The sequence below is a fragment of the Psammomys obesus genome, unplaced genomic scaffold (genome assembly GCF_907164565.1).
Source record: "Psammomys obesus unplaced genomic scaffold, mPsaObe1.curated_primary_1811, whole genome shotgun sequence".
Taxonomy (NCBI): domain Eukaryota; kingdom Metazoa; phylum Chordata; class Mammalia; order Rodentia; family Muridae; genus Psammomys; species Psammomys obesus.
In genome coordinates this window covers 3332879-3356633 of record NW_026590681.1, presented here as the reverse complement: position 1 = coordinate 3356633, position 23755 = coordinate 3332879, and the positions used below count along the sequence as shown (strand labels likewise).

General features: G+C 38.3%; 1 protein-coding gene across 3 annotated transcripts in view; it reads right to left on the bottom strand.

Moving 5' to 3' along the window:
- Nucleotides 1-23755, bottom strand: part of Gas2 (growth arrest specific 2) — a 145426-nt gene that overhangs the window by 100761 nt on the left and 20910 nt on the right. For 2 of the 3 annotated variants that reach the window (XM_055608340.1, XM_055608341.1), the window contains exon 1: nt 16362-16619. In XM_055608340.1, coding sequence (XP_055464315.1) covers nt 16362-16509 — 148 coding nt within the window. In that variant the 5' untranslated portion in view covers nt 16510-16619. Of the gene's footprint in view, nt 1-16361; nt 16620-23755 lie in introns of those variants that run through there. The other variant, XM_055608339.1, reaches the window with a different exon arrangement.

Sequence of the window (23755 nt, the reverse complement as noted above, 5' to 3'; positions counted from 1 at the left end):
CTTTGGAAATCAATCTGGCACTTTCTCAGACTATTAGAAATAATGCTAACTTAAGATCCAGCTATACCACTCCTAAGCATATATCCAAAGTATAGTCAAGTATACAACAAGGACATTTGCTAAACCACGTTCATAGCAGCTTTATTCTTAATAGCCAGAATCTGGTAACAACCCAGATGTCCCTCAACTGAGGAATGGATACAGAAAATGTGGTACATTTACACAATGGAAGTCTACTCAGCAATTAAAAACAAGGAAATCATGAAAATTGCATGCAAATGGTGGGAACTAGAAAAGCTCATCCTGAGTGAAGTATCCCAGAAGCAGAAAGACATACATAGTATATACTCACTTATAAATGGATATTAGACATTTAATAGGATAAACTTATTAAAATCTCTACACCCAAAGAAGCTAAGGAAGAAGGAGGACCCTAGGTTAAGATGATCAATCTTTACTCAGAAAGGCAAATGGGATTGACATCAGAAGAGGAAGAAAACAGAGAACAGGACAGGAGCTTACCACAGAGGGCCTCTGAAAGACTCTACCCAGCAGGGTATCGAAGCAGCTACTGAGACTCATAGCCAAACTCTGGGCAAAGTGAACGGAATCTTCTACAAAAGGGAAAGACAAAAGACCTGGAGGGGACAGAAGATCCACAAGGAGCAACAGAACCAAAAAATCTGGGAACAGGGGTCTTTTCTGAGACTGATACTCCAACCAAGGTCCATGCATGGAGATAACCTAGAATCCCTGCACAGATGTAGACCATGGCAGCTCAGTCTCAAGTAAGTACCCTAGTAAGGGAAACAGGGGCTGTCTCTAACATGAACTCAGTGGCTGGCCCTTTGATCACCTCCCCCTAAGGAGGGAGCAGCTTTACCAGGCCACAGAGGAAGACAATGCAGCCAGTTCTGATGAGACCTGATAAGCTAGGGTCAGATGGAAGGGGAAAAGAACCTCTCCTATCAGTGGACTTGGGGAGAGGCATGGGAGGAGAAAAGGGAGGGAGGGTAGGATTGGGAGGGGATGAGGGAAGGGGCTATAGCTGGGATACAAAGTGAATAAACTGTAATAAATAAATAAATAAATTTTTAAAAATTAAAATAAGAAAAACACACATTGACTCTCAGCATGTAATTTGTTCAGTTATTACTTTTGGTAGCTTGTTAAGTTATTTTGGTCTGCAAAGCAAAACTGGTATATCATATCTGTGACATATCTATTCATAACAACAACAACTCAATTGCTAGAGTACTTGGCTACATTTCAAGTTGAAGACCAGCCTTGGATACATGGGTTCCTATCTCAAAAATAAAAACAACAATAACAAAAAAATAATCAAAACAAAACAGGCTACAGAAATGTCTCAGCTGTGTAGTGCTTGCCATGCAAGCATGAGAACCTGAGTTCAGAGGCCTAGCACTCACGTAAGAGAGTGAGGAGGGGAGAAGGAGAGAAAGAAGGAGGGAGGAGGAGAAGGAGGAAGGAAAGAGGCTTGTGCAAAGCAGGGGTCCAGGTACTTAACCTGGCACTGAGGAGGAAAAGCAAGAGGCTCTCTGGACTTCGCTAGTGATCATTTAGTTTAGAGTTTAGTTTAGTTTGCTAGCACTAGTTTAGTTCAGAACTAGTTTAGTGAGCTCTAGGTTCAGTGAGAGACTCTGTTTAAAAATAAGGTATACAAATAAGGCTGCTACAAACATGGTTGAGCAAATGTCCTTATTGTGTACTTGAGCCTCTTTTGGATATATGCCTAGGAGTGGTATATAGCTGGATCTTGAGGAAGTGCTATTCCTTTTTGTCTGAGAAAGTGCCAGATTGATTTCCAGAGTGGTTGTACCAGTTTACATTCCCACCAGCAGTGGAGGAGGGTTCCCCTTTCTCCACACCCTCTCCAGCATGTGTTATCACTTGAGGTTTTGATCTTGGCCATGCTGATGGGTGTAAGGTGAAATCTCAGGATTGTTTTGATTTGCACTTCCCTGATGGCTAAAGACATTGAGCATTTCTTTAAGCGTTTCTCTACCATTTGATATTCCTCTATTGAAAATTCTCTGTTTAGCTCTGTACCCCATTTTTTAATTGAATTACTTGATTTGTTGCTTTTCAACTTCTTTAGTTCTTTATATATATTGGGATATTAAAACCCAGATGCCCCTCAACTGAAGAATGGATACAGAAATTGTGGTACATCTACACAATGGACTATTACTCAGCAATGAAAAACAAGGAAATCATGAAATTTGCAGGTAAATGGTTGGATCTGGAAAGGATCATCCTGAGTGAGCTATCCCAAAAGCAGAAAGACACACAGGGTATATACTCACTCATATAGACATATAATATAGGATAAACCTACTAAAATCTGTACACCTAAAGAAACTAATCAAGAGGGAAGACTGGCTAAAATGCTCAATCCCCATCCTGAAAGGCAAAGAGGATGGACACCAGAAGGAGAAGAAAACAGGAAACAAGTTAGGAGCCTCCCACAGAGGGCCTCTGAAAGGCTCTGGCCTGCAGACTATCAAAGCAGATGTTGAGGCTTACGGCCAAACTTTGGGCAGAATGCAGGGAATCTTATGAATGAAGTGGGAAATAATAGTTAGATCTGGAGGGGACAGGAGGTCCATAAGGAGAGCAACAGAACCAAAAAATTTGAGCACAGGGGTGTTTCCTGAGACTCATACCCCAACCAAGTACCATGCATGGAGATAACCTAGAACGCCTGCACAGATGTAGCCCATGGCAGTTCAGTGTCCAAGTGGGTTCCAGAGTAATGGGAACAGGGACTGTCTCTGACATGAACTGATTGGCCTGCTCTTTAATTACCTCCCCCTGAGGGGGGAGCAGCCTTACCAGGCCAGAGGAAGACAATACAGCCACTCCTGATGAGACCTAACAGACTAGGATCAGAAGGAAGAAAAAGAAGCCCTCCCCTACCAGTGGACTTGGGGAGGAGAGTGTGTGGAGAAGGGGGAGGAAGGGAGGGGTTGGGAGGGGAGGAGGGAGGGAACAAGAGGGGGGATACAAAGTAAATAAAGTATAATTTAAAAAAAAATAAGGTATACAGCTGAGGAGGACACTTGCTGTGGATCTCTGACCTAATTAAGCTAAAGCTTATACAAACACACCATATAACCACCCCGTACAGGCATGCAAATGAACACATAAACACACACACACACACACACACACACACACACACACACACACACACACTTTATTCTTTTTAAAGAGAATGATGGTACATAAATAAACCATCCCAAGTAACCCCAATAAGAATGCCACTAAACCTCATCTAAACTATACTAACCCTTACCTAAACTACGCTAAACTTCATCTCTAAACTCTATTAATTAATGTGTTATTCTTGATTAAGAGAGATTAAGATCCAGGTAAGATTGTTGCCAAAGATATACTCTAAGTAAAAACATAAAAACCATTTGGGCAGTTTGAGTATTGCCTTCTGTGCACAGCCTTCAGATGGCAGTTATGTCTGGAGCTCCACTTTGTTCCTCCCTCCCTACTGAGCCACTACTGCTCTCAGAAGCTGTGGTCCTCAACCAATCATCTCTACACCTGACTAAATCCTAGTTAGACATTCAATTTTCTGAGATGATCCCCAGAGTATATTCTCTTTCTCCATTTCCTGTTTAATTTTGAGATAGCTTTACTGAGATCTACTCCATAGCCTTTCTCATTTGGCCTTTTGATGTACATAATTCAAATGCTATGCATATATTCAGAAATGTATAGTCATCCTCATAATTTCAAAACATTTTTACCACATCACAAGGAATTCCACCACCTTTAGTTTCTATGAGCCCCCCACCACATCAACAGAATCACCACTTGTGGCTTTCCATAGCTGCCACAACTCATTTTTTCCCAGGCCCTCTCCTTTGCTTGGATCCTCATTTTCAGTGTTTTTGCCCCTGCCTTGATTACCTACAACTTGAAAGTCACAAATCCTGTTGATTCAAACTGTATCTTTTGCCCATGCCTTCATTGTCTGATGACTAACATGATGGCAACCAAGGGCTGAGGGCTGTTTCCTAGGTCTTCACTCACTTTTTAGTGCAGTGTACCATGTTCCTTGGTACAGTCTTCACTCAGATAGACACCTTTACTAAACACTTTCTATCCCATCTCTACATTGGAAAAAAAAAAAAAAGCACAAATCTATGCAATGTATCCCAATACCCAATGGCCTCCAGTGATGCCTCTGGCCATCTTTCTCATCAAATGCTTCAAAATCTGCCCGAGCTCCACATACTACCTTGATAAGACCCCTCACAGACTTTCCACTCTTCCTGGCATTGGTCTGCTTTAAGTGACACTCATTCTCGCTGGCTGAATTCCATCTCCTCTTCCTCTAAATTCTGAAACTGATTTTCCAGGGTTCACTACTTTCTTCTGTATAGTCATTCTCACAAATAGCTTTTGTTTTAGGTACATATCAAACAATTTCTTCCATTGCATATAACATATTTTTTATAAAGCTCTACTTCCCTCAATATGATATAAACCTCTTGATATGTGTCTTTTTAAATCTCTTATAGGACTGGAATGTAGCTTGGTTGGTACAGTGCTTGCCTGGCATATACAAAGCACTGGTTCCCATACTGAGCATTGGAACCAACAGGCTTTGAGCTGCACAGCACTCAGAAGGCAGGAGAAGCAGGACCAGTTCAAGGACAAGGCCTCATCTACAAATATGTAATTTTTTTAAAATGACATCTCCTACATAGGCAAGTATTATGTATTTATGCAATGGACACCAGATAAACGTTATCTGTAACCATACAAATTAACAAATAAAATGTCTAGAAAACCTTCAAAACAAACACTAGATAACACACAGGCTTATTTTCTTATCTTAAGAAAAGTGTCTGCTTCAATACCCTGCTGGGTAGAGTCTTTCAGAGGCCCTCTGTGGTAGACTCCTGTCCTGTTCCCTGTTTTCTCTCTCTTCTGGTGTCCATCCTATTTGCCTTTCTGAATGGGATTGATCATCTTGCCCAGGGTGTTCCTTCTTGATTAGCTTCTTTAGGTGTACAGATTTTAGTATATTTATCCTATTATTATATGCCTAATATCCACTTATAAGTGAGTGTATACCCTGTGTGTCTTTCTGCTTCTGGGATACTTCACTCAGGATGATCTTTTCTAGTTCCTATTATTTGTCTGCAAATTTCATGATTTCCTTGTATTTAATTGCTGAGTCGTATTCCATTGTGTAAATGTACCACACTTTCTGTATCCATTCCTCTGTTGAGGGACCTCTGAGTTTTGTACAGATTCTGGCTATCACAAATAAAGCTGCTATGAACATAGCTGAGCAAATGTCCTTACTGAATGGTGTGGCATCTTTTGGGTATATGCCTAGGAGTGATATAGCTGGATCCTGAGGTAGCACTATTTCTAATTTCCTGAGAAAGCGGAAATTGATTTCCAAAATGGATGTACAAGTTTACGTTCCCATCAGCAATGGAGAAGGGTTCCCCTTTTAAACTTTGGGCAGATTTCAGAAAGCCTCATGAAATAAGGTGGAGATAGAAAGACCTGGAGAGGATAGGACCTCTACAAGGAGAGCAACAGAACTAAAAAAAATATCTGAGAACAGGGGTATTTTCTGAGACTGATACTCTAACCAAGGACAATGAAAGGAGATAACCTACAACCCCTGAACAGATGTAGCTCATGGCAACTCAGTCTCCAAGTGGGTACCCTAGTAAGGGGAACAGGGGCTTTCTCTGACATGAACTCAGTGGCTGGCTCTTTTATCACCTCCCCTGAGGGGGAACCAAGCCACAGAGGAAGACAATGCAGACAGTCCTGATGAGACCTGATAGGCTAGGGTCAGACTGAAGGGGAGGAGGACCTCTCCTATCAGTGGACTGGGGGAGGGGCATGGGAGCAGAAGAGGAATTGGAAGGGGACAAGGGAGGGGGCTACAGCTGGGATATAAAGTGAATAAATTTTAATAAAAATACATTTAAAAAGAAAATAAAAATATAAACTCTAGAAAAATTAAAACATAAATAAATAAATTTTAAAAAAGTGCAGGTGATACAATTCCTTAGATTCTTACATACAGCCCACATAATTCAAAGAAAAACTGGTTCAACTGATAGCATCTAATGTTTGAAAGTTTTTAAAAACATCTGTTTAAAATGACTTTCAGACAATGTGTTTGTGTGTGGAAGGTGGTATATAAGAGGGGAAAGGAATTAGTTCTTACATTCTCCTTTTCCCTGCTGGATAGCTTATTCTTTAGCCTCCGGTTAGGATAATGACTTCTGCAGGTGGCAAAGCAGCAATGCTGACCACAGAAGTTCGCCTGTGCAGGCTGCTTATATTTCATAATTACACTGAGTTCAGTCAACTCAGAAATGAGCATAGGAATCTTGAAACACAACAGGCCAGCAGGGAAGATTATATAGTATACTCCTTATGCTAGTCTAATGAGAAGAAAGTTATCTCAAAAGCAGTCATAAAACATCAATAACAGAAATAATTGCCTAAAATTGTCAGTTTATTGAGATGTGTTTATATATCAAGATAAACAAACTTTATACCAATTTCTTAGCTGATTTTGTTGAATGATTCTTTTATAAATTGCTTAGAAAATATTCTGCTTCTGGAAGGGAGCTTGATGTGTTCTCATTTGGCTAACTCCATAGCATTTTTATATTTCCTCCTCATATTTTCAAGTGACTAGATGATTAGAATAAATTGAAAAGAATTTTCAATAATGAAAAAAATAGTTTTCATTAAAGAAGCATCAGAATTTGCCTAGAGTTACAATTTTCACTTGGTTTTCTTTGGATCTCACAAGTGTCTGTTGTCCTGCTCTCTATGAACACTTGAAAAACCTTTATACTGAACATCTGTATCCAATGAAGAATATATTAGGTGTCAGCTTTCAATTCTGTATATTTTATAGCTTAGAAAGGTGGGGCTTTTGGCTAAAACAGAGACTGTTATATACTTTATAGTTGAAATGTACTGCCTCAAATGAAGGAAAAATGCAAGACTGAAAAGTTCTATTTTAGAAAATCCTTTACATGTAATATATTTTCCATCCAAGTATTAAGTCATTAAATATATATTTCAATGAACTATGTAATTGTAAGACGTCAGTTTTAATGATTTTATGGAATGATGCACTACTTCATTTACATTCCACAACTATCACATCAGAATACAATGCCAGCTGGGTTTATCCACAACACATCTATAAAAGCAGGCTGTGAAGAATAAATTCCTTAAGTAAAATTAATGTGTAATTAACATTAATGATCTCTGTTTCACAGATCAGGCCTTCCTTATCTTATTGTGTTAGGCAACTTAACATTTTAGATTAGAAAAACTCCATAAAATGTCTCTGGAGTCATAATATTGCCACATTCTCAGCCCTACCTTTCCCATGTCTTAGCACATTTAAAAAAACAAGAGTGATACATGGGTATAACTGAACCATCTTGTATAACCAGATGTTTCAGCCTGTAAGTGCCATGGACTAGAATATCAATGTAAGGTACACTGATCCTAAAGTCATGAAATTATTTTCTACATCTACAGCAGTGAACTCTCATTTCACATCTTTTCAGTCCTGACTGATAGCTGGCAGTTACATAGTGACCAAGGAGTCTGACTAAATAACTCAGTAAGTCACTGGCCCTTATAGCAATAAGGGAAATGAACAAAATTAGCATCAGCCTCAGTATTTTTAGCCTACGTGTTTTTAGGGAGGGCTTGGATAACTAAAATGAGCATGACTGATCATTATACATCAGTAAACATCTCCCAAGATATGTTTGACATAACTTTCATAAGGACTGACTATCAGCCTATAAAATGTTTCTGACTAGCACTATATGAGGGCTGGGGCAAAGACTCTTTTATCTTCTATTGGAGTGAAAAGGAATGTATTTTTCCCAAAAAATTAGCAATACTGGCTTTCCAAACATGAGACTATATGTAATATATTATCTAATATCACATTTGGTATTTGGATACAATGTGGCACAGTACTACAGGATGCATGTTATTTTACCTTTTTTTTAAAACAAATCCACGCAATTAGCACATGGCCCTTTGACCCATGTCTTTGAGGTTCAAAGTCTATGCTCTCAGCCATTTGACTTGACAACTTCAATATTTACTGAACATACAGTGACTATCTCCTACAGCAGAGCATTCTTCCAAATGAAACTGTTAATTCTTTTGTTTCCTTACACAGAAACATCACAGAAAGCATTTTAGAAAAAGATGATCCTGGGACTGAAGATAACAGTCTATGAAATGTTCCAGGGAGCCTAAACATAGCTGATATGATCACTCAGACAGGTTCTAATGTCTGCTTTGAAACACGGCAGAAGAAAGCTGGTATAGTTTCAATGTCTAAAGATAATTCTGATGCTACAATAGCAAACTTTAATATCTCTGTACCTACAACTTCAATTTATTTTTCATACTAGAAAACTCAAACATGACTACTTTTCTAGTACAATACAAATTATTCACCATTTTTGACAATGAGTTACCTTATCTCAAATTACTTGGTATTTTCGAGACTGAATTTTGAAGAGTGTGAGATAGAAACTCATTACATCAGAATTCCAGACCAGGATTTATTACATGCTGAGTCACAAAACTAGCACACATTTAAATCAGAGATGGCAAAGTAGGTTTTGTTAGAAAAGCCACTTTTTAAAAACAAACACACTAACTGCTCTGAAGGTCAGAAGCAGGGGAATAGGAATCTGTGCCTATAAATGTCTACACTGACAAAACACAGGACACTTCTTAAGGAATTTTTATTGACTTACACCAAGAACACGAGGATCTCAGAAGACAGGAACCCAATGAAAAGGACTCTACAGAAGGAAGACTCTTCTGTCCTAAGTTTACTGGACAACAGCTGTATTTGATAACATCAGCTTCAAAAGACAAATGTATATATATTTTTAACTTTTGAGACAGTGTTTTCATTGTACACCTAGCTGTTCTGGAACTCTCTTGTAGCCCAAGCTGGCCTTGAACTCGTAGAGATCCATCCACCTGCCCCTGCCTCCCAAGTGCTGGGGTTAAAGGCATGCACCACCACACCTGGCTAGATGTTTACTTTTTAATAAAGAAAAATGCAGTAGATTTTTAGAAATAATTGAAAAATTCAAACACATAACACTCATATTAAATCGATAACAGTTAAATTTTATTTTCCATGCATATAGAAAAATCAGAAAAGTAGAACTTTCCATCATATCAACTATCAATACATTTTCTAAATAAAAGTAAAATCAATTCAGCGTAACTTGGGTTTTGAAGTAACTTGGATACTAATTTCTAGATAGATATAAACAGGTAAATCTTTATCCTAAAGACATACAACCATTAATAAACTGTCTGTTCTTTTTAAGGCTTAACAGCTAAGTCTTTCTTAAAATACAGTACCAGTACCTCAGCATCACAGAAAAAAAACTAATATAAGACAGTGAAAGTATATTTAAACTAAATATGTAAAAACTTAAAAGAGACATGCTATTTGTTAGTATGTTTGTCTCAACACTAGACCAACACAATCCTTAGAATTCAGCTGCCAATCAGAGTTAGATGTGATTAATTCTACATTATGGATAACTGCTGTGACCAGGGGCTATTTATTTACTAACACTCTATGCTCAAAGCAATAATTAAAATTTTCCTCAAGATTTGCTGGCATAAGCTTTTAGTGTCATGGTACATTTTAGAGAAATAAATAATGAGTGAACAATACTTGGTTCATGAGTAAAAGGAACAGAATCGACAGCCTACAATAGAAACAGAACATGTGTGTTTAATGTGGAACAGACCTGTCAGTAATGGCTAAAAGGAACCACTATGTAAGGGTCAGCCCAGGACACATTTCTTACTGAAGACGGTGGAATCTTCATGACCTAGTCAGCCTTCCCTAACTATTTAACATATAAGTAGTCCATGGCCCAGGTACTATCAGGAAATGCAGCAGAGCTACATAGAGAATTTCCTATAATATACCTAAGGACATGTGAGTGATCGAAAACACAGTGACCTTCTTGTGAGTCATATTGGTCACTTCAATTAGCACACTTCCCACAGGACAGCCAGCATTAAAACAAAAGCCGAGCCTGACTAACAGTTTATTATTGCACCTTTATCTCTAAACCTAGAGATCTACAATGGTATTATTTTTGCTACTGATTAAGCAAGATTATAGTATCTGAAAATTACAATTCACCTATCACATTGGGCACATGAATGTGAATATTCATCTATCAGCAAAACAAGTATCCTCTTATCTATCAAACCATTTTGTTCTTCAGAGAATCTTGAAATAAATCATGCTTTTAAAAAGTCCATCTCCCTCAAGATTGAGGGCCACGATCCAAAGGAGCCAGAACAGCTAAGGAAGATGCTTATTAGTGGTCTGAGATTTGACACCACTGACAATAGCTTAAGAGAACATTTTGAGAAATGGGGCATACTTACAGACTGTGTGATAATGAGATCCCCAAACGAAACATCCCAGGGGCTTTGGTTTTGTGACCTACTCTTGTACTGAAGAGGTGGATGCTACAATGTGTGCTTGGTGGGCTTGTGGTAGAACCACAGAGAGCCATTTCTAGAGAGGATTCTGTAAAGCCATTTAACACTGTACCCATTTAACAGTGAAGAAAAATTTTGTTGATGGTATTAAAGGAGATACCTAAAAATATGATTTGAGATACTACTTTAAAAAGTATGGCAAGACTGAAACCATGGAAGTTGTGGAAGATAGGCAGGGTGGGAAAAAAAGAGAGGATTTGCTTTTGTAACTTTTGATGATCATGACACAGTTGTAAAATTGTTGTTCAGAAATACCACAGTATTAATGGGCATAATTGCGAAGTGAAAAAGGCCCTTTCTAAACAAGAGATGTAGTCTGCTGGATCACAGACAGGCCATGGAGGTGGATCTAGTGATTTTATGGGTTGTGATGGAAACTTTGGAGGTGGTGGGGCTAACTTTGGTTGTGGGGGAAACTTTGGTGGGAGAGGAGGTTATGGTGGTGGATGTGGTGGCAGCAGAGGTAGGTGGAGGTGGTGATGGTGGATATAATGGATTTGGAGGTAACAGTGGCAACTATGATGGTAGAGGAGGCTATGGTGGTGGCGGACCAGGGTATGGAAACCAAGGTGGTAGATATGGTGGAGTAGGAGTAGAACATGATGGTTACAATGAAGGAGAAAATTTTGGTGGCAGTAACTATGGCGGTGATTAGAACTGTAATGACTTTGGAAATTATAGCAGACAACAACAATAATACTGTGGCCGCATGAAGGTGAAAGAAGCTCAGGCAGTCTGCAAGTGGTGGTTATAGATCTAGTGGTGGATATGGTAGCAGAAGGTTTAAAAGAGAGAGAGAGAGAGCACAGAAAAAGGCTACAGTTCTTAGCAGGAGAGAGAGAGAGGCGTTGTCAGGAAAGCTGCAGTTTACTTTGAGACAGTCGTCCCAAGTGCATTAAAGGAACTGTAAAAATCTGTCACAGGCAGAATGATGATCCATAATCAGAAAAATTACTGTAGCTTACACAGGAAACCCTTCTTGTTCAGGACTGTCACAGCCACAGTTTACAAAAGTGCAGTTATTGATTAATGCAATGTAGTATCAATTAGGTGTACATTCCTGAGGTCTTTTATCTGTTGTAGCTTTTTCTTTTTCTTTTCATTACACCAGGTATATTGCCCTGTAAATTGTGGTAGTGATACCAGGAATAAAAGAAAAATGAATTTTTAATTTTTCAATATTTGTGTAGTTTGGTTTTTCCACATTGAACTACAGAAACTTTAACAAAATGTAGTTTTGAAGGTGTTTCCTTGTGATTTAACAAGTAAAGATGATCATTGTTAATTAGTATTTTGTATGAATTTTGCTAAAGTTAACTGTAAAGAAACACCTGCTGACTTCCAATTTAAGGTGAATCTATTGCCACATTTCCAAAACCATGATGAATGGGTACTGAGATATGGACAGAATAGATATTGTATGTTTGCAAGGTGTGTTTTAGATAATTAGGATTGGGTAATAAAAAAGAGCATATTTGTGAATTTAATAGCATTAAGATTACCTTCAAATGAAAAAGATCTCAAAAGCCAAAAAAAAAAAAAGTTCATCTCCAATTGACAGTTTATGTATAGGATCAGAAACACAAGTTTAACCGCTGACTTCATTAATAAGCATATTTTTAATGTTACATTTTTTATTAATTTATTTTTTTATTCATTACAATTTATTCAGTTTGTATCCCTGCTGTAGTCCCCACCCTTCCTCCCTCTTCTCCCATGCCCTCCCCCAGTCCACTGATAGGGGAGGTCCTCCTCCCCTTCCCTCTGACTCTAACCTATCAGATTTCATTAGGACTGGATGCATTGTCTTCCTCTGTGGCCTGGTAAGGCTGTTCCCCCCTCAGGGGGAGGTGATAAAAGAGCCAGCCCCTGAGTTCATGTCAGAGACAATCCCTGTTCCCATTACTATGGAACCCACTTGGAGACTGAGCTGCCCTGGGCTACATCTGAGCAGGGGTTCTAGGTTATCTCCATGCATGGTCCTTGGTTGGAGCATCAGTCTCAGAAAAGACCCCTGTCCCCATGTTTTTTGGTTCTGTTGCTCTCCTTGTGGAGGTCCTGTCCCCTTCAGGTCTTTCATCTCCCCCTTTTTTCATAAGATTCCCTTCACTCTGCCCAAAGTTTGGCTCTTAGTCTGAGCATCGGCTTCAGTACCCTACTGGGTAGATTCTTTCAGAGGCCTTCTGTGGTAGACTCCTATCTGTCCTGTTTCCTGTTTTCTTCCCCCTCCAATGTCCCTCCCATTTGCCTTTCTGAGTGAGGATTGATCATCTGACCCAGGCTCCTCCTTTTGCTTAGCTTCTTTAGGTGTATAGATTTTAGTATATTTATCCTATATTGTATGTCTAATATCCACTTATAAGTGAGTATATACCATGTGTGTCTTTCTGCTTCCAGGACACCTCACTCAGGATTATCTTTTCTAGTTCCCATCATTTGCCTGCAAATATCATGATTTCCTTGTTTTTAATTGCTGAGTAGTGTTCCATTGTGTAAATGTACCAAAATTTCTATATCCTCTGTTAAGGGACATCTGGGTTTTTTCCAGATTCTGGCTATTATGAATAAAGCTGCTATGAACATGGTTGAGCAAATTTCCTGGTTGTACACTTGAGCATCTTTTGGGTATATGTCTAGGAGGGATATAGCTGACTCTTGAGGTAGCACTATTCCTAATTGTCTGAGAAAGCATCAGATTGATTTCCAAAGTTGTTGTACAAGTTTACATTCACACCAGCAATGGAGGAGGGTTTCCCTTTCTCCACATCCTCCCCAGCATATGTTGTCACTTGCGTTTTTGATCTTAGCCATTCTGATGGGTGTATTAACAGTACATTTTAAACAAATAACTAAAATGGGTTCAGCAAAGTTCTTTGTAAGTATGACCCCACGATAGCAAAAATCTAAAAGCTTTACATTTCTGTCTCACTGAAGAATGTGGTGCTTTATATGGAAGCAGGGCCAACATGGAGATTGTCACCAAGACAGTTCTATAGTCTAAGCAAAAAGAAGCTAAAATCTAAGACCCAGACAGAAAGACAGAGGAAGAGAGAGACAGAGAGAGAGAGATAGAAAGAGAAAGAGGCAATAAAATATGTAATATTTCTCAGTTAGTAAAGAATATTTTATAAAAATTTACCTTTTTTATCTATGTGTATGTGCTTGTTCTTTTCTCATTACCTTGCAAAACACAGTTATTTTCCTATCTCTAGATATTATTCCATTTTAAACAATTTCAAGTGTTTAGATTCCAAATTATCATGAGGGTGTTGCCTTGAGGTGTTCTCTCTGTGTACCTCAGGTGAATTCCAGTCTATTCATATGCTATTCAATAGCTATAGTTTTCTTTTGTTTTTATACTTTTAGGATCCCTTGTCTGGAATGTTTCACAAACCATCAATTTCATTTGCTACAATTACTAATAAATATTTAACAAGATAATCTTATTCTTTAAAAATCATTCATTTACATAATTCTTTTTGCTTATTTGTGCATTTTGTTGACTTAAACTGCCCCCAACCAAATCTCCAGATTCAGATTTCTTGGAAATATAGATTTGGAGAGCTGGAAAGCATATTAAAGAGCATCCCCTCCAACTCCTTCATTTATGTTTGAGGACAGCAAGCCCAGAACAGGCAGATGAGTGACTTCGGGCACGTTTCCTACCAGTGGAACGGCCAAAAGCTGAAGCCAGGTCTTCTGATGCCCAGAAAGGAGCCAGGTCTCCTGATTTCTAATCCAAGGATCTTTCCATTACACACACTGACACTGTTCTTTGAGGCTGTGTTGTGCTGCTCATACTGATCAAGCCACTTTGAGAATGATCACATTGGTTAAACAGAACACCTTGATGACCTAGTCACCCAACACTGGGTCATGCCTGTGTAATCAGGCTACGTTGTACTCACTCACCCTTTCCTCCTGTCCTAACATCTCCCAGGCCCCTTGTTGATCTCACACTATCGATTACAACTCACTAATACTGTCTTCAAAGCAGTGTATGATGTTGCCCCCAACAAGCCTTTTAGAAAATTAATAATTTCACTGAACTTTATAAATGGAACAACTTATATAATATTAACTATGATCCAAGATCCATGCTAAGTACTATGTATATTTTAAATATTTCCTATCATATTAACTTGCAAAGCAGACACAATGATTAACTCTAAAAACAACACACAGAGAGTCTGGGGCCAGGAAGTGACCACTGGCACTCAAGCATCAACATACTCTGTAGAGCTGCTACTCTGAATTTCTGTATCACAATTCCAGTGATCACTTAAACCAGCAGCCGATGGCTGAGCCATGGAGGCAACAACCCCCTCTATTTGATGAAGTTAAAAGGCACAGCTTTTTGTTTTGTTTGTTTGTTTGTTTGGTTAGTTGGTTGGTTGGTTGGTTTTTCGGGGCAGGGTTTCTCTGTGTAGCCATGGCTGTCCTGGACTTGTTTTGTAGACCAGGTTGGCTTTGACCTCATAATGATCTGCCTTCCTCTGCCTCCATGAGTTCTGGGATTATAGGCATGTATCACTGTGCCCAGCCAAAAAGTACTTCAGAATTATTACCAAGTGCAAGTCTCTCCCTTCTGTTAGAGAAAGGGTGGGCTAGAGGGCCTGGCTTGGGGAAAATGGGTCCTGAAAACCTTTCTGAAGGGTATGTTCTCTATATCCACATTTGGTAGTTCTGGTTAAACCATAGAGTTGTTCAAAATGGGGTGCTGCTGGTGAAGAAAAAAATAAATACCTTTCCATAGCCAAAAACTTTTAAAATTAGCAAATAAGTATAAAAAGCCAGGATAAGCAGGAAAAAAAACTCTGCAAAAGGCTAATGGATTCTCAACCTTTGCTAGATTTTAGTCAGAGGGGTGCTGTATGTGAACCCCATCTTAGCTAGAGAGTGAAGCCTGCACTTGGCAGGATTGCTTCAGTGATAAATAGTGTACATGGATCCACTCAGCCAACCACAGAGCACCACAGCAGCTCTGCTTATTCAACAGTCCAATCCTACATCCTGAAAACTCTGTAGGGTCAGAAAGTTGTGTCTCACTCTTCTTTTCTGGGGAAATCTGTTACTGGGGATGCTATAGCTACTTATGTGAAAAGCCTTTAAACGTACAAATCTATACCCTTCATTGCTGTACTTTCATCATTAAGTCTTCAGACAAATGAAAAGACACCTTTAGCTTTCAATATCATTTCTCTCAACAATATTTTTCCCAAAAAGACATTTAAAACAAAACAAAACAAAATTTAGTTCAAAGCTAAATTAGTCTAGTCAGCCCATTTGAACAAACATAGGTGTTCTCCCTGAGTTTCAGCACTCAGCAATTTTGGAAGGTGTGTGTAAAAGTAGGGCAAGAAAGACAATTTTAGAAGCAGATTTCACAGAGCCAGCAGCCTGACCCAAAGCACAAGTCAAAGTGGTCAGCTGCAAACCCACGAGTCAAAAATAATCAGACCAGAACAGAAATGGTATAAGCAACTTGACCACAGATTTTCACATTCCACTGGAAGATGCTGGAATATGAAACACAGCTAACATGAGAAGCACTGGGAAATTAATTTAAATTTCCACAGGCTTCGGATTTCCCAGACGACAAATCCCAATAAAGAAGGTCTTTCTTTCCCAGGTGCGGTCACATGCTTGGGAGAAGGACACTATGAGAGGAGGTGAAATGCACAAGACGCTGTTATCTCTATTCACAACGTGATATCTTATAACCTTACCTAATAGGTTGGTTAGCCACAAGGCCAAGTCCTCTTTCATCGGCAACAAATTAGCTTCATGTCTGCTGGCCAGCCACTGGCTGTACTGATGCATATCAGACAGGCCAGGCCCGCTGCGAACCTTGGGGCTCAGGGTCGTGCACATCATTTATCCACTCCCAATACCTGGTGTGAAGATAAAAGAGCAACAGATTTCCGTACAAGTTAAGAATTAAAAACTTTCACTACCATGATATTGTACTGGGCCTCATCCATGGCCTTAGGTGATGTCTGCTAGGGCTATTAATTATTAAACCCAGGAGATAGTATTTGCTTTATTCATCTGGCTCTCTAACTTTGGGCAGGTACTTGGTAACAGAAACAATCAAAGGTCAAAGAGAAAATCAAACAATAAATGCTAAGTTCATGTAAAACAATGTATTTGCAAACAGTCACAGTAAAATGTGGTTAAACTGAGATTTTAGTATCTGACTTTTTTTCCCCAGACACAAAGCTTTATTAAGAGATAACTCAATAATAAATTCAGTTGTCTCATTATTTTTTCTGTGTCTGACTTTTTTGAAGCCAGAGATTTCCACAGAATTTAAGTGTTGACCCTGAGCACTGACAGTATTCACACAGTTTATAATAAACGCTTGGGAATTGTTGGTAAGACTGCTGCCAAAATATTAAGCACAGCATGCAGTTCACTGGTGATGGCCACACTCATTCAAAGTTCCACAATTAAAGCAGTAAGTGTTGGGTAGAAGAGGAGGTATGTTCAAGGAGTCTCCACTACAATTCTGAAAATCACAGAAGGCCAAAATCAGAAAGGGCCAGTGGCATAAGCAATCTGACTACAAGGCATCACAACACAGTTAGGCTAGAATCTTGTTCTTCAGACCCCGAGAATTTTTTCCATGAAGACAGTCTGACAGAATGCCTTAGGAAAACACTGCTCTAACAAGCTCTGCCTTCGTGGCTTTTGCTCCTCTACCATGATTTCCTCCTTGCTCTGTATCTTCCTGATTTTTGTTTTTACATATTGAGTTTTGTTTGTAACATTTTAGAGAAGAAGTACTTCAGTGTTTTACTTCTGAAATTAGAAGTGACAGAGAATTTGCTTTGCATATTAGATATCTTGTATTAATACACAGCACAATAATGATAAATAAATAAAATAAAATTATTTCATAACCTGATTACTTCATTGTATGCATAGCATAAATCTATATTTGAGTGATAAAGTATTTAAATAAATATTTTAAAGTATGGAAATATATTTAATTAAGTACTACATTATATCCTTAAGTATATCATCTTTCTAACTTTTTTTTTTTCCCAAGGCAAAATTACAATTAACCCAGGGTGGCCTCAGAAATGCTATAAAGTTAAGAGTGACCTTAGCCTTCTGATTTCTCTATCCCATCTCCTGAATTCTGGGATTGCAGGTGTGCCCCAGGCTGGTATACGGGGTACTGGGAAACAATCCCAGGGCCTTTCGCACACTAGGCAAGCATTCTACATCTACAGGCCCCATATGAATTATTTGTAAAACCTGATACTAAGTAAGTAAAATAAATATACTAAAGCAGTCTTTTATTTGATATAAAATTATTTCCCTTTTGTCCAAAACAGCTCAATCATTTCATTTAGAGTTATTTTATCATGGGACCTGCTCTGGCTACAAGTCAGTATGTACATAAAATAGCCAAAGGAAGTATAACCAAATGACAATAAACACAAGAGTATTTGCAACAGGCAAGTCATTAGATGCATATGACATCCTGGATATTTCATCTAAGCATTTTGAAGTGACTTTAGGGTTTTACTCTTTCAAACTTTGCACAGTACTCCAATGTAGTTACTCTCAACTCTAATTTATTTAGGTTAATTTCTTTTAAAAGTTTACTTTTGAATTATTAAATAAATAATGATTATTTATCTATTTTTGTTTTTTTAAATTCAAAATGTGGTTATCTTCAAAATCTTAGAAAAGCCTTTTGGGAGAGGTAGTAAATATATAAAGTATATAAAAATATACAGCTGAAAGGTACAATTTCATTTTTTATGCACATAATCTTGACATTCTCTAAGCATCTGAAGTGAAACGTTAAGGTGATCTGTGTTTACTATACCTTGTCATAGGCTACAAGTTTGTCAACCTAAGAATTAGAATGTTGCTGTTGTTTATTCTCTTTCAGTTAATGAGTGTTGCTCAGAGTTTCTCTAAACTTCTGTGATTAAAAATTAAAGAAAAAAACACCTGAAATATTTTCAATCCAAACTTTTTAAAAATTATGTTCATTCCAGCAAAATAATACCTCTGTGTGTAGCTAACTGGGATACTACAGGATAGTTAGCCTGTCAACATGCATGTAATCAATCATACATCTAAGCACATGAGTTACATTTAAAGAGCTAATTGAAATCTTAAAAGGGTTACCTCTAAAAAGCCTTCCTTCTCAAGACACAATCTCTCCCACTACTTCCCTGAAAGTGAGATATGGTCTCGCAGTAATTCTACCTACACCCTATTGTATGCCCTGTTACTCCCATTGAAGCTTCGGAGCCCTGTGTTGCTCTACAAAGGCAAGAAGACGCCTCGGGTTCTGAAGCTCATTGTCCAGCACAGACTCCATCAGGGGATCGCTTACAGTGAGCCTAATGGCATGCAACAGTTCCAGCGAGGCAGAGGGACACAATCCTTCCCCTCAACCTTGCTCAACAGTGAAGTTGTTATTTTGCCTTGACAGTAGCACCTTTATTTCTCATGCAATCTCTCTTGTGTTTCACCAGAAATGTAATCCAAACTATCTCCTAATATGGACAGATAAATTAACTAAAATCAGTAAGGATAATTAAGCTAGTTTTATTTTGATACCTTGTACATAACCACAAATTTAGTAGAGACAGTCAGTAAAAATGGGGTCAGATTTCCCCAGAGGCTTAATGGGTAATTTAAATACTATAAAGATTAAATAACTAACCTATGACAAACACAAAGAGACACAAAGGTATTTTAACAGAGACTACTCGTCTAAGTCCTCTCTAAAAAGAACAAAGATAGGAAACCTAATTTCTCCCCCTCTATTTTCCATATTTGAAGTCATCATTACACTGAGCACAACTCAGTAAGTTTCTTAAAGTCTCTATACTCAGGCCTTAGAATTGGCTAAAATCAGGTAGGAAACAGAAATGGATCCAGCTAGGAAAAAAAAAAAAAAGTATGGAGTCTGAGAAATTCACCACATGGTGAAACAAACTGTCATTGAAATGACTGAAATGGAAAAAAAAAAAAGAGAAAAAGGGGAAACAAGGAAGATGGAAGGAAGGAAGGAAGGAAGGAAGGAAGGAAGGAAGGAAGGAAGGAAGGATAGAAAGTAAGAAGGAACGAAAAGCACAGGGGTGAAGGGAGGGAACAAAGAAGGAAAAGAGAAGAAAAAGGAAAGAAAAGATACAATAATCACAGTAGATGGAGGGCTTGGAGATAGAAGACAAGGTGTAGGGAAAAACAGGATATGGAAATTGAGATGATCAAAGTATATTAAAACATGAAAAATGTCATAATGAAACACATTAGTTATACAATTAAAAAATGATAAAAATGAAAAAATAAAGATACGAATCTCTTAGCAGATACAACCTAGTTAAACTTTAAGTTTTTTTTAAGTTCATACTAGTTGAATAAAAAGATAAGTTTGGAATTTGATCCTTTTATAATTTGTAATAAATACTGATGAACTGAGTTAGGTCCTAAAGAAAAGTTTAAGGACAAGATCATGCTAATTCTTTGGAGCACTTTTAAAGTTTCCAAGACTACAAAACATGTCAGTAGTAAATTTAAATACAGGAAATGAAATGATCAATGACACACTGAACACAACAGTCAGAATAAGAATAAAAACTTTTAATATGTAAACAATGAAATAAATTTTCAATGAAATTTATGTAATCGAAATATTTTAAAGGATCAATCAACTTTGTTTAGTATTAAAGTCAACTAATTGAAAAAAGTAAGACCTCAAATGCATGTACGAGTTCACTAAATTGGAGCTCCTGCAGGCTTTCTGCATCTAAATGTCAGTAACTTAACTGTCAGGACTTGAAATGAATAAAAATTAAACCTTACAGTGAAAAACATGCAGAAACATCCACAAAATCCTTCAAAGATCCTGTGTTTCCCCTTCTTTCCATAGCAAAGGGGACTCTGGAATAGCAATTATGAATGTGATGAGACATGGATGACCCCAAGGGAAGGAGGAAGAGTTAATGAGCCTGAAAGTTAAACATCATGTTGAAAGACTGTCTAGCCCATTACTCTAGAATACAGCTCAAAGTGTATATTTTACTCTGAGGAGGAAAAAAAAAGAATTCTTCCATCCTCCTATGGGGTACTTTAATTATGGTCAAAATAGTTTCTCCTATCTCTAGACTGGCATGACAGAGAAAACATATTACAGTATTACACAGAAAATAAATTGTAAAGAATGAAAAAACAGAAGCACAAGGGAATAAACAGAGTGTTTGGGTCTGTGTGCCAGGAGTCTATGCTCACTGTAACAAATAGGTGGCTATAGCTACTGTGCAAACTTCTTCTGTGTCTCACTCTCTACCTCCAACCCTCTCATCTCCTTTTCAAAAACAGTGCTGACTTCACTTCGAACCATTAGGTTTTAAGTGTTAAAGGTTCAAAACAATGCAGAAATAAGGATTATAGGTCATTAACACTGTCCTTTAAAATTAAAAACAAAATGAATGTGTCAATCCAAAAACTCTTCCAGAATCTAGGAGAAAATGTCATTTTGTTTAGACTCAAAGAATGAATAGCCAAGAAAGGTGTATTCCATTTCCTGAGAACCTTATTGTCATGTGACTTATTTTGACCAACCAAAAACATCTCTGCAAAATGTAGATCCTCAACCAATGTTCAGAACGCAAAATGTTTTCCTGTTGTTTTTTTCTTGTATTAAAAACCGACTTTTTTTCTCACATAATAAATCCTGATTATGAATTCCCCCCTTCTACTCCTTGTTTTGCTCCACCTCCCCTCCTGTTCATATCCACTCCTGTCTGTCTCTCATAAGGATACTGTTACTATTATCAGTTTATGTTTTAATTTTGTTTCACTATATAGCCCAGTTTCCCCAACCCAATATGTAGCCCACCTAGGCCTAAAATTTGAAGTGTGCCTGCCTCAGCCTCCCAGGTGCTGAGATCACATGTCTGCATCCTTATTCCAAGTTATGAATGTGAAATCTAGTTCAAGAGCCTAATCAGAAAATAAAGTCCACAATTTAATCCATAAAGGCAGTTCTAGATATTGTAGTGAGACAATATCTGTCAAGGTACCAAATCAAAATAAATTGAGCAAATATCAAGCAAAATAATATGCAGCTTTAGTTAACTGACTAAGGAATAGACACAAAAGGCTCTTGGAAAAGCCATGAAGACAAATTCTCAAACATTCATAAGAGACTGGTGGCCCAGGAAGATATTTTGCCCAAAGTAATGGGGTATTCACACAGTCATTAAATTTTTGTACCCTCCTTTATCTAGTCTGTGTTGCTAACTCTTCAGGCATCTCTTTCTTACTGACAGATCCATGGTGACTTATCTTGAATAAAATGATCACACACACATATTCACGCACACATGCACCCATTCACATGCGCGCGCACACACACACACACACACACACACACACATATGAGCACTCGAACACACATGCACAAGTCTTTCTCAAGAAAAAAAATCTTTCTGGCAGTTGAGATATTTTTAAGTTGTTCTCAAAATCCTACTAAACCGTTCTTCCCAACAGTGAAGCACAGACTTTTCGACCTCTGCCATATTAAATTGAGACACAATCTAAGTAGAAAACCATTTAAGATCATTAATTGGAAATTGTTGTGGCTCACATCAGAAGTTTATGTAAGCTGAATTGGCAAGCCTTCATTTGTGAGAAGATTTGCATGTTCATCACACAAAAATTACATTGTACCTCAAATATAGCAATGAACTATCAGAATTCATCATACTCTTCAGATATATATGCTACACATACAAATATATTTCATGTAAAGAAAAAAATAGCAAAATCTCCTTTGAATTGCTACTGAAAATAAGTAATCCAAGAAGTTAGCAAGCACCTTAACCCACCTTGACAAGAGATACTTCTGCTCTCCCTCCTGCTCTTTCTTCTCTTCTAACTACACTGAGCAGAAAACTTTGGTAACAGTTCAAGAAAAAGGAAAGAATTTGGCTCTTGTTTGAGACACAATATCAAAGCTACAAAACCACAAAAATAATGCTACAATTTCTACAGAAATGTCAAACAAAACTTCCTGGAAACCCGTTAGAAGTACACCAGTTGTTTTAAGCAGCACAGGTATTTCCAGGGCTCCTGCACAGCCCACCAGTCCTGAAGCAGAGTTCTAAAAGGCATGTTGCTGCAGGTTAAATTAAGCCCCGAAGTTTCACCACATCTCCAAACTCAAACTTTAACTAATGTTGGTACCAAGATGCTAGAAAACTTGTTGTGGGGCAGGGGTGCTATCACAAGTCTTTTGACCAGAATGAAGTGAATTCTGCCGTGTGGATTTATTTCCCAGCAAAGCGGTTTATAGCACAAAGTAGGGTGCTTATGGATAAAATGAAAAAGATACACCTAAAGCTCAGGGGCACAGGGCCGAAATCCAAGCTACCTTTCCCAGTCAGAAACTTCTCAGGCTGCCCTCAGCACTGGCTCTTCTGTGTCTGGTTAAGCACTGGGTCCCCAGGCTTGGTTCCTCTGGTTCTTACCTTGTCTTAGGCAGTCAAAACCTGAACACCCATGTTGGAAAGGAACACCACCACCTCGCTCTCCACAGCTAGAGCAGGGCATTCCCTGAAGAAGGACTCATTGATGGATGCCAAAGACAAGCTAGGCAAGCCAGATGTGAGCTGTAGTTCTGAGCACAGAGTAAGAGGTTGGGGGAAAGCAGCAGGAGCACAGGGTTTGTTCTCAGCCCTGCCTCTCAGAGTCTCTTGGGACAGGTGTGAAGGAAAGGACTTCCTGTGCCTGGCTGAGGCTCCCAACCTGTCTGAGCCTTTATTTAACACCAGGAGGGCAACTGGGTGTCCCTTTAAACACATGGGTCTTATTTCCTCTGCCTAAAATCTCCTGTGCACAATTAGTCAAGCTTTGTTGGAGAGGTTTGGGGTGGTAGGTAGGGAGCTGATAAAAGCAAAAATGAAGGAAAAAATGGAAAAAAACAAAAACTGTAATTAAAAAATTGTAATTAGAAGTAAAATCCACCCCCCTTCTATGTGTATTAGAATAGAGAAAACAGAATGCAGAGCACTGACTTCGCTCCCATTCTGACCCCACACTAGAAACTGGATGTCTGGACCAAGTCAATCCTCTACAGAGTTGT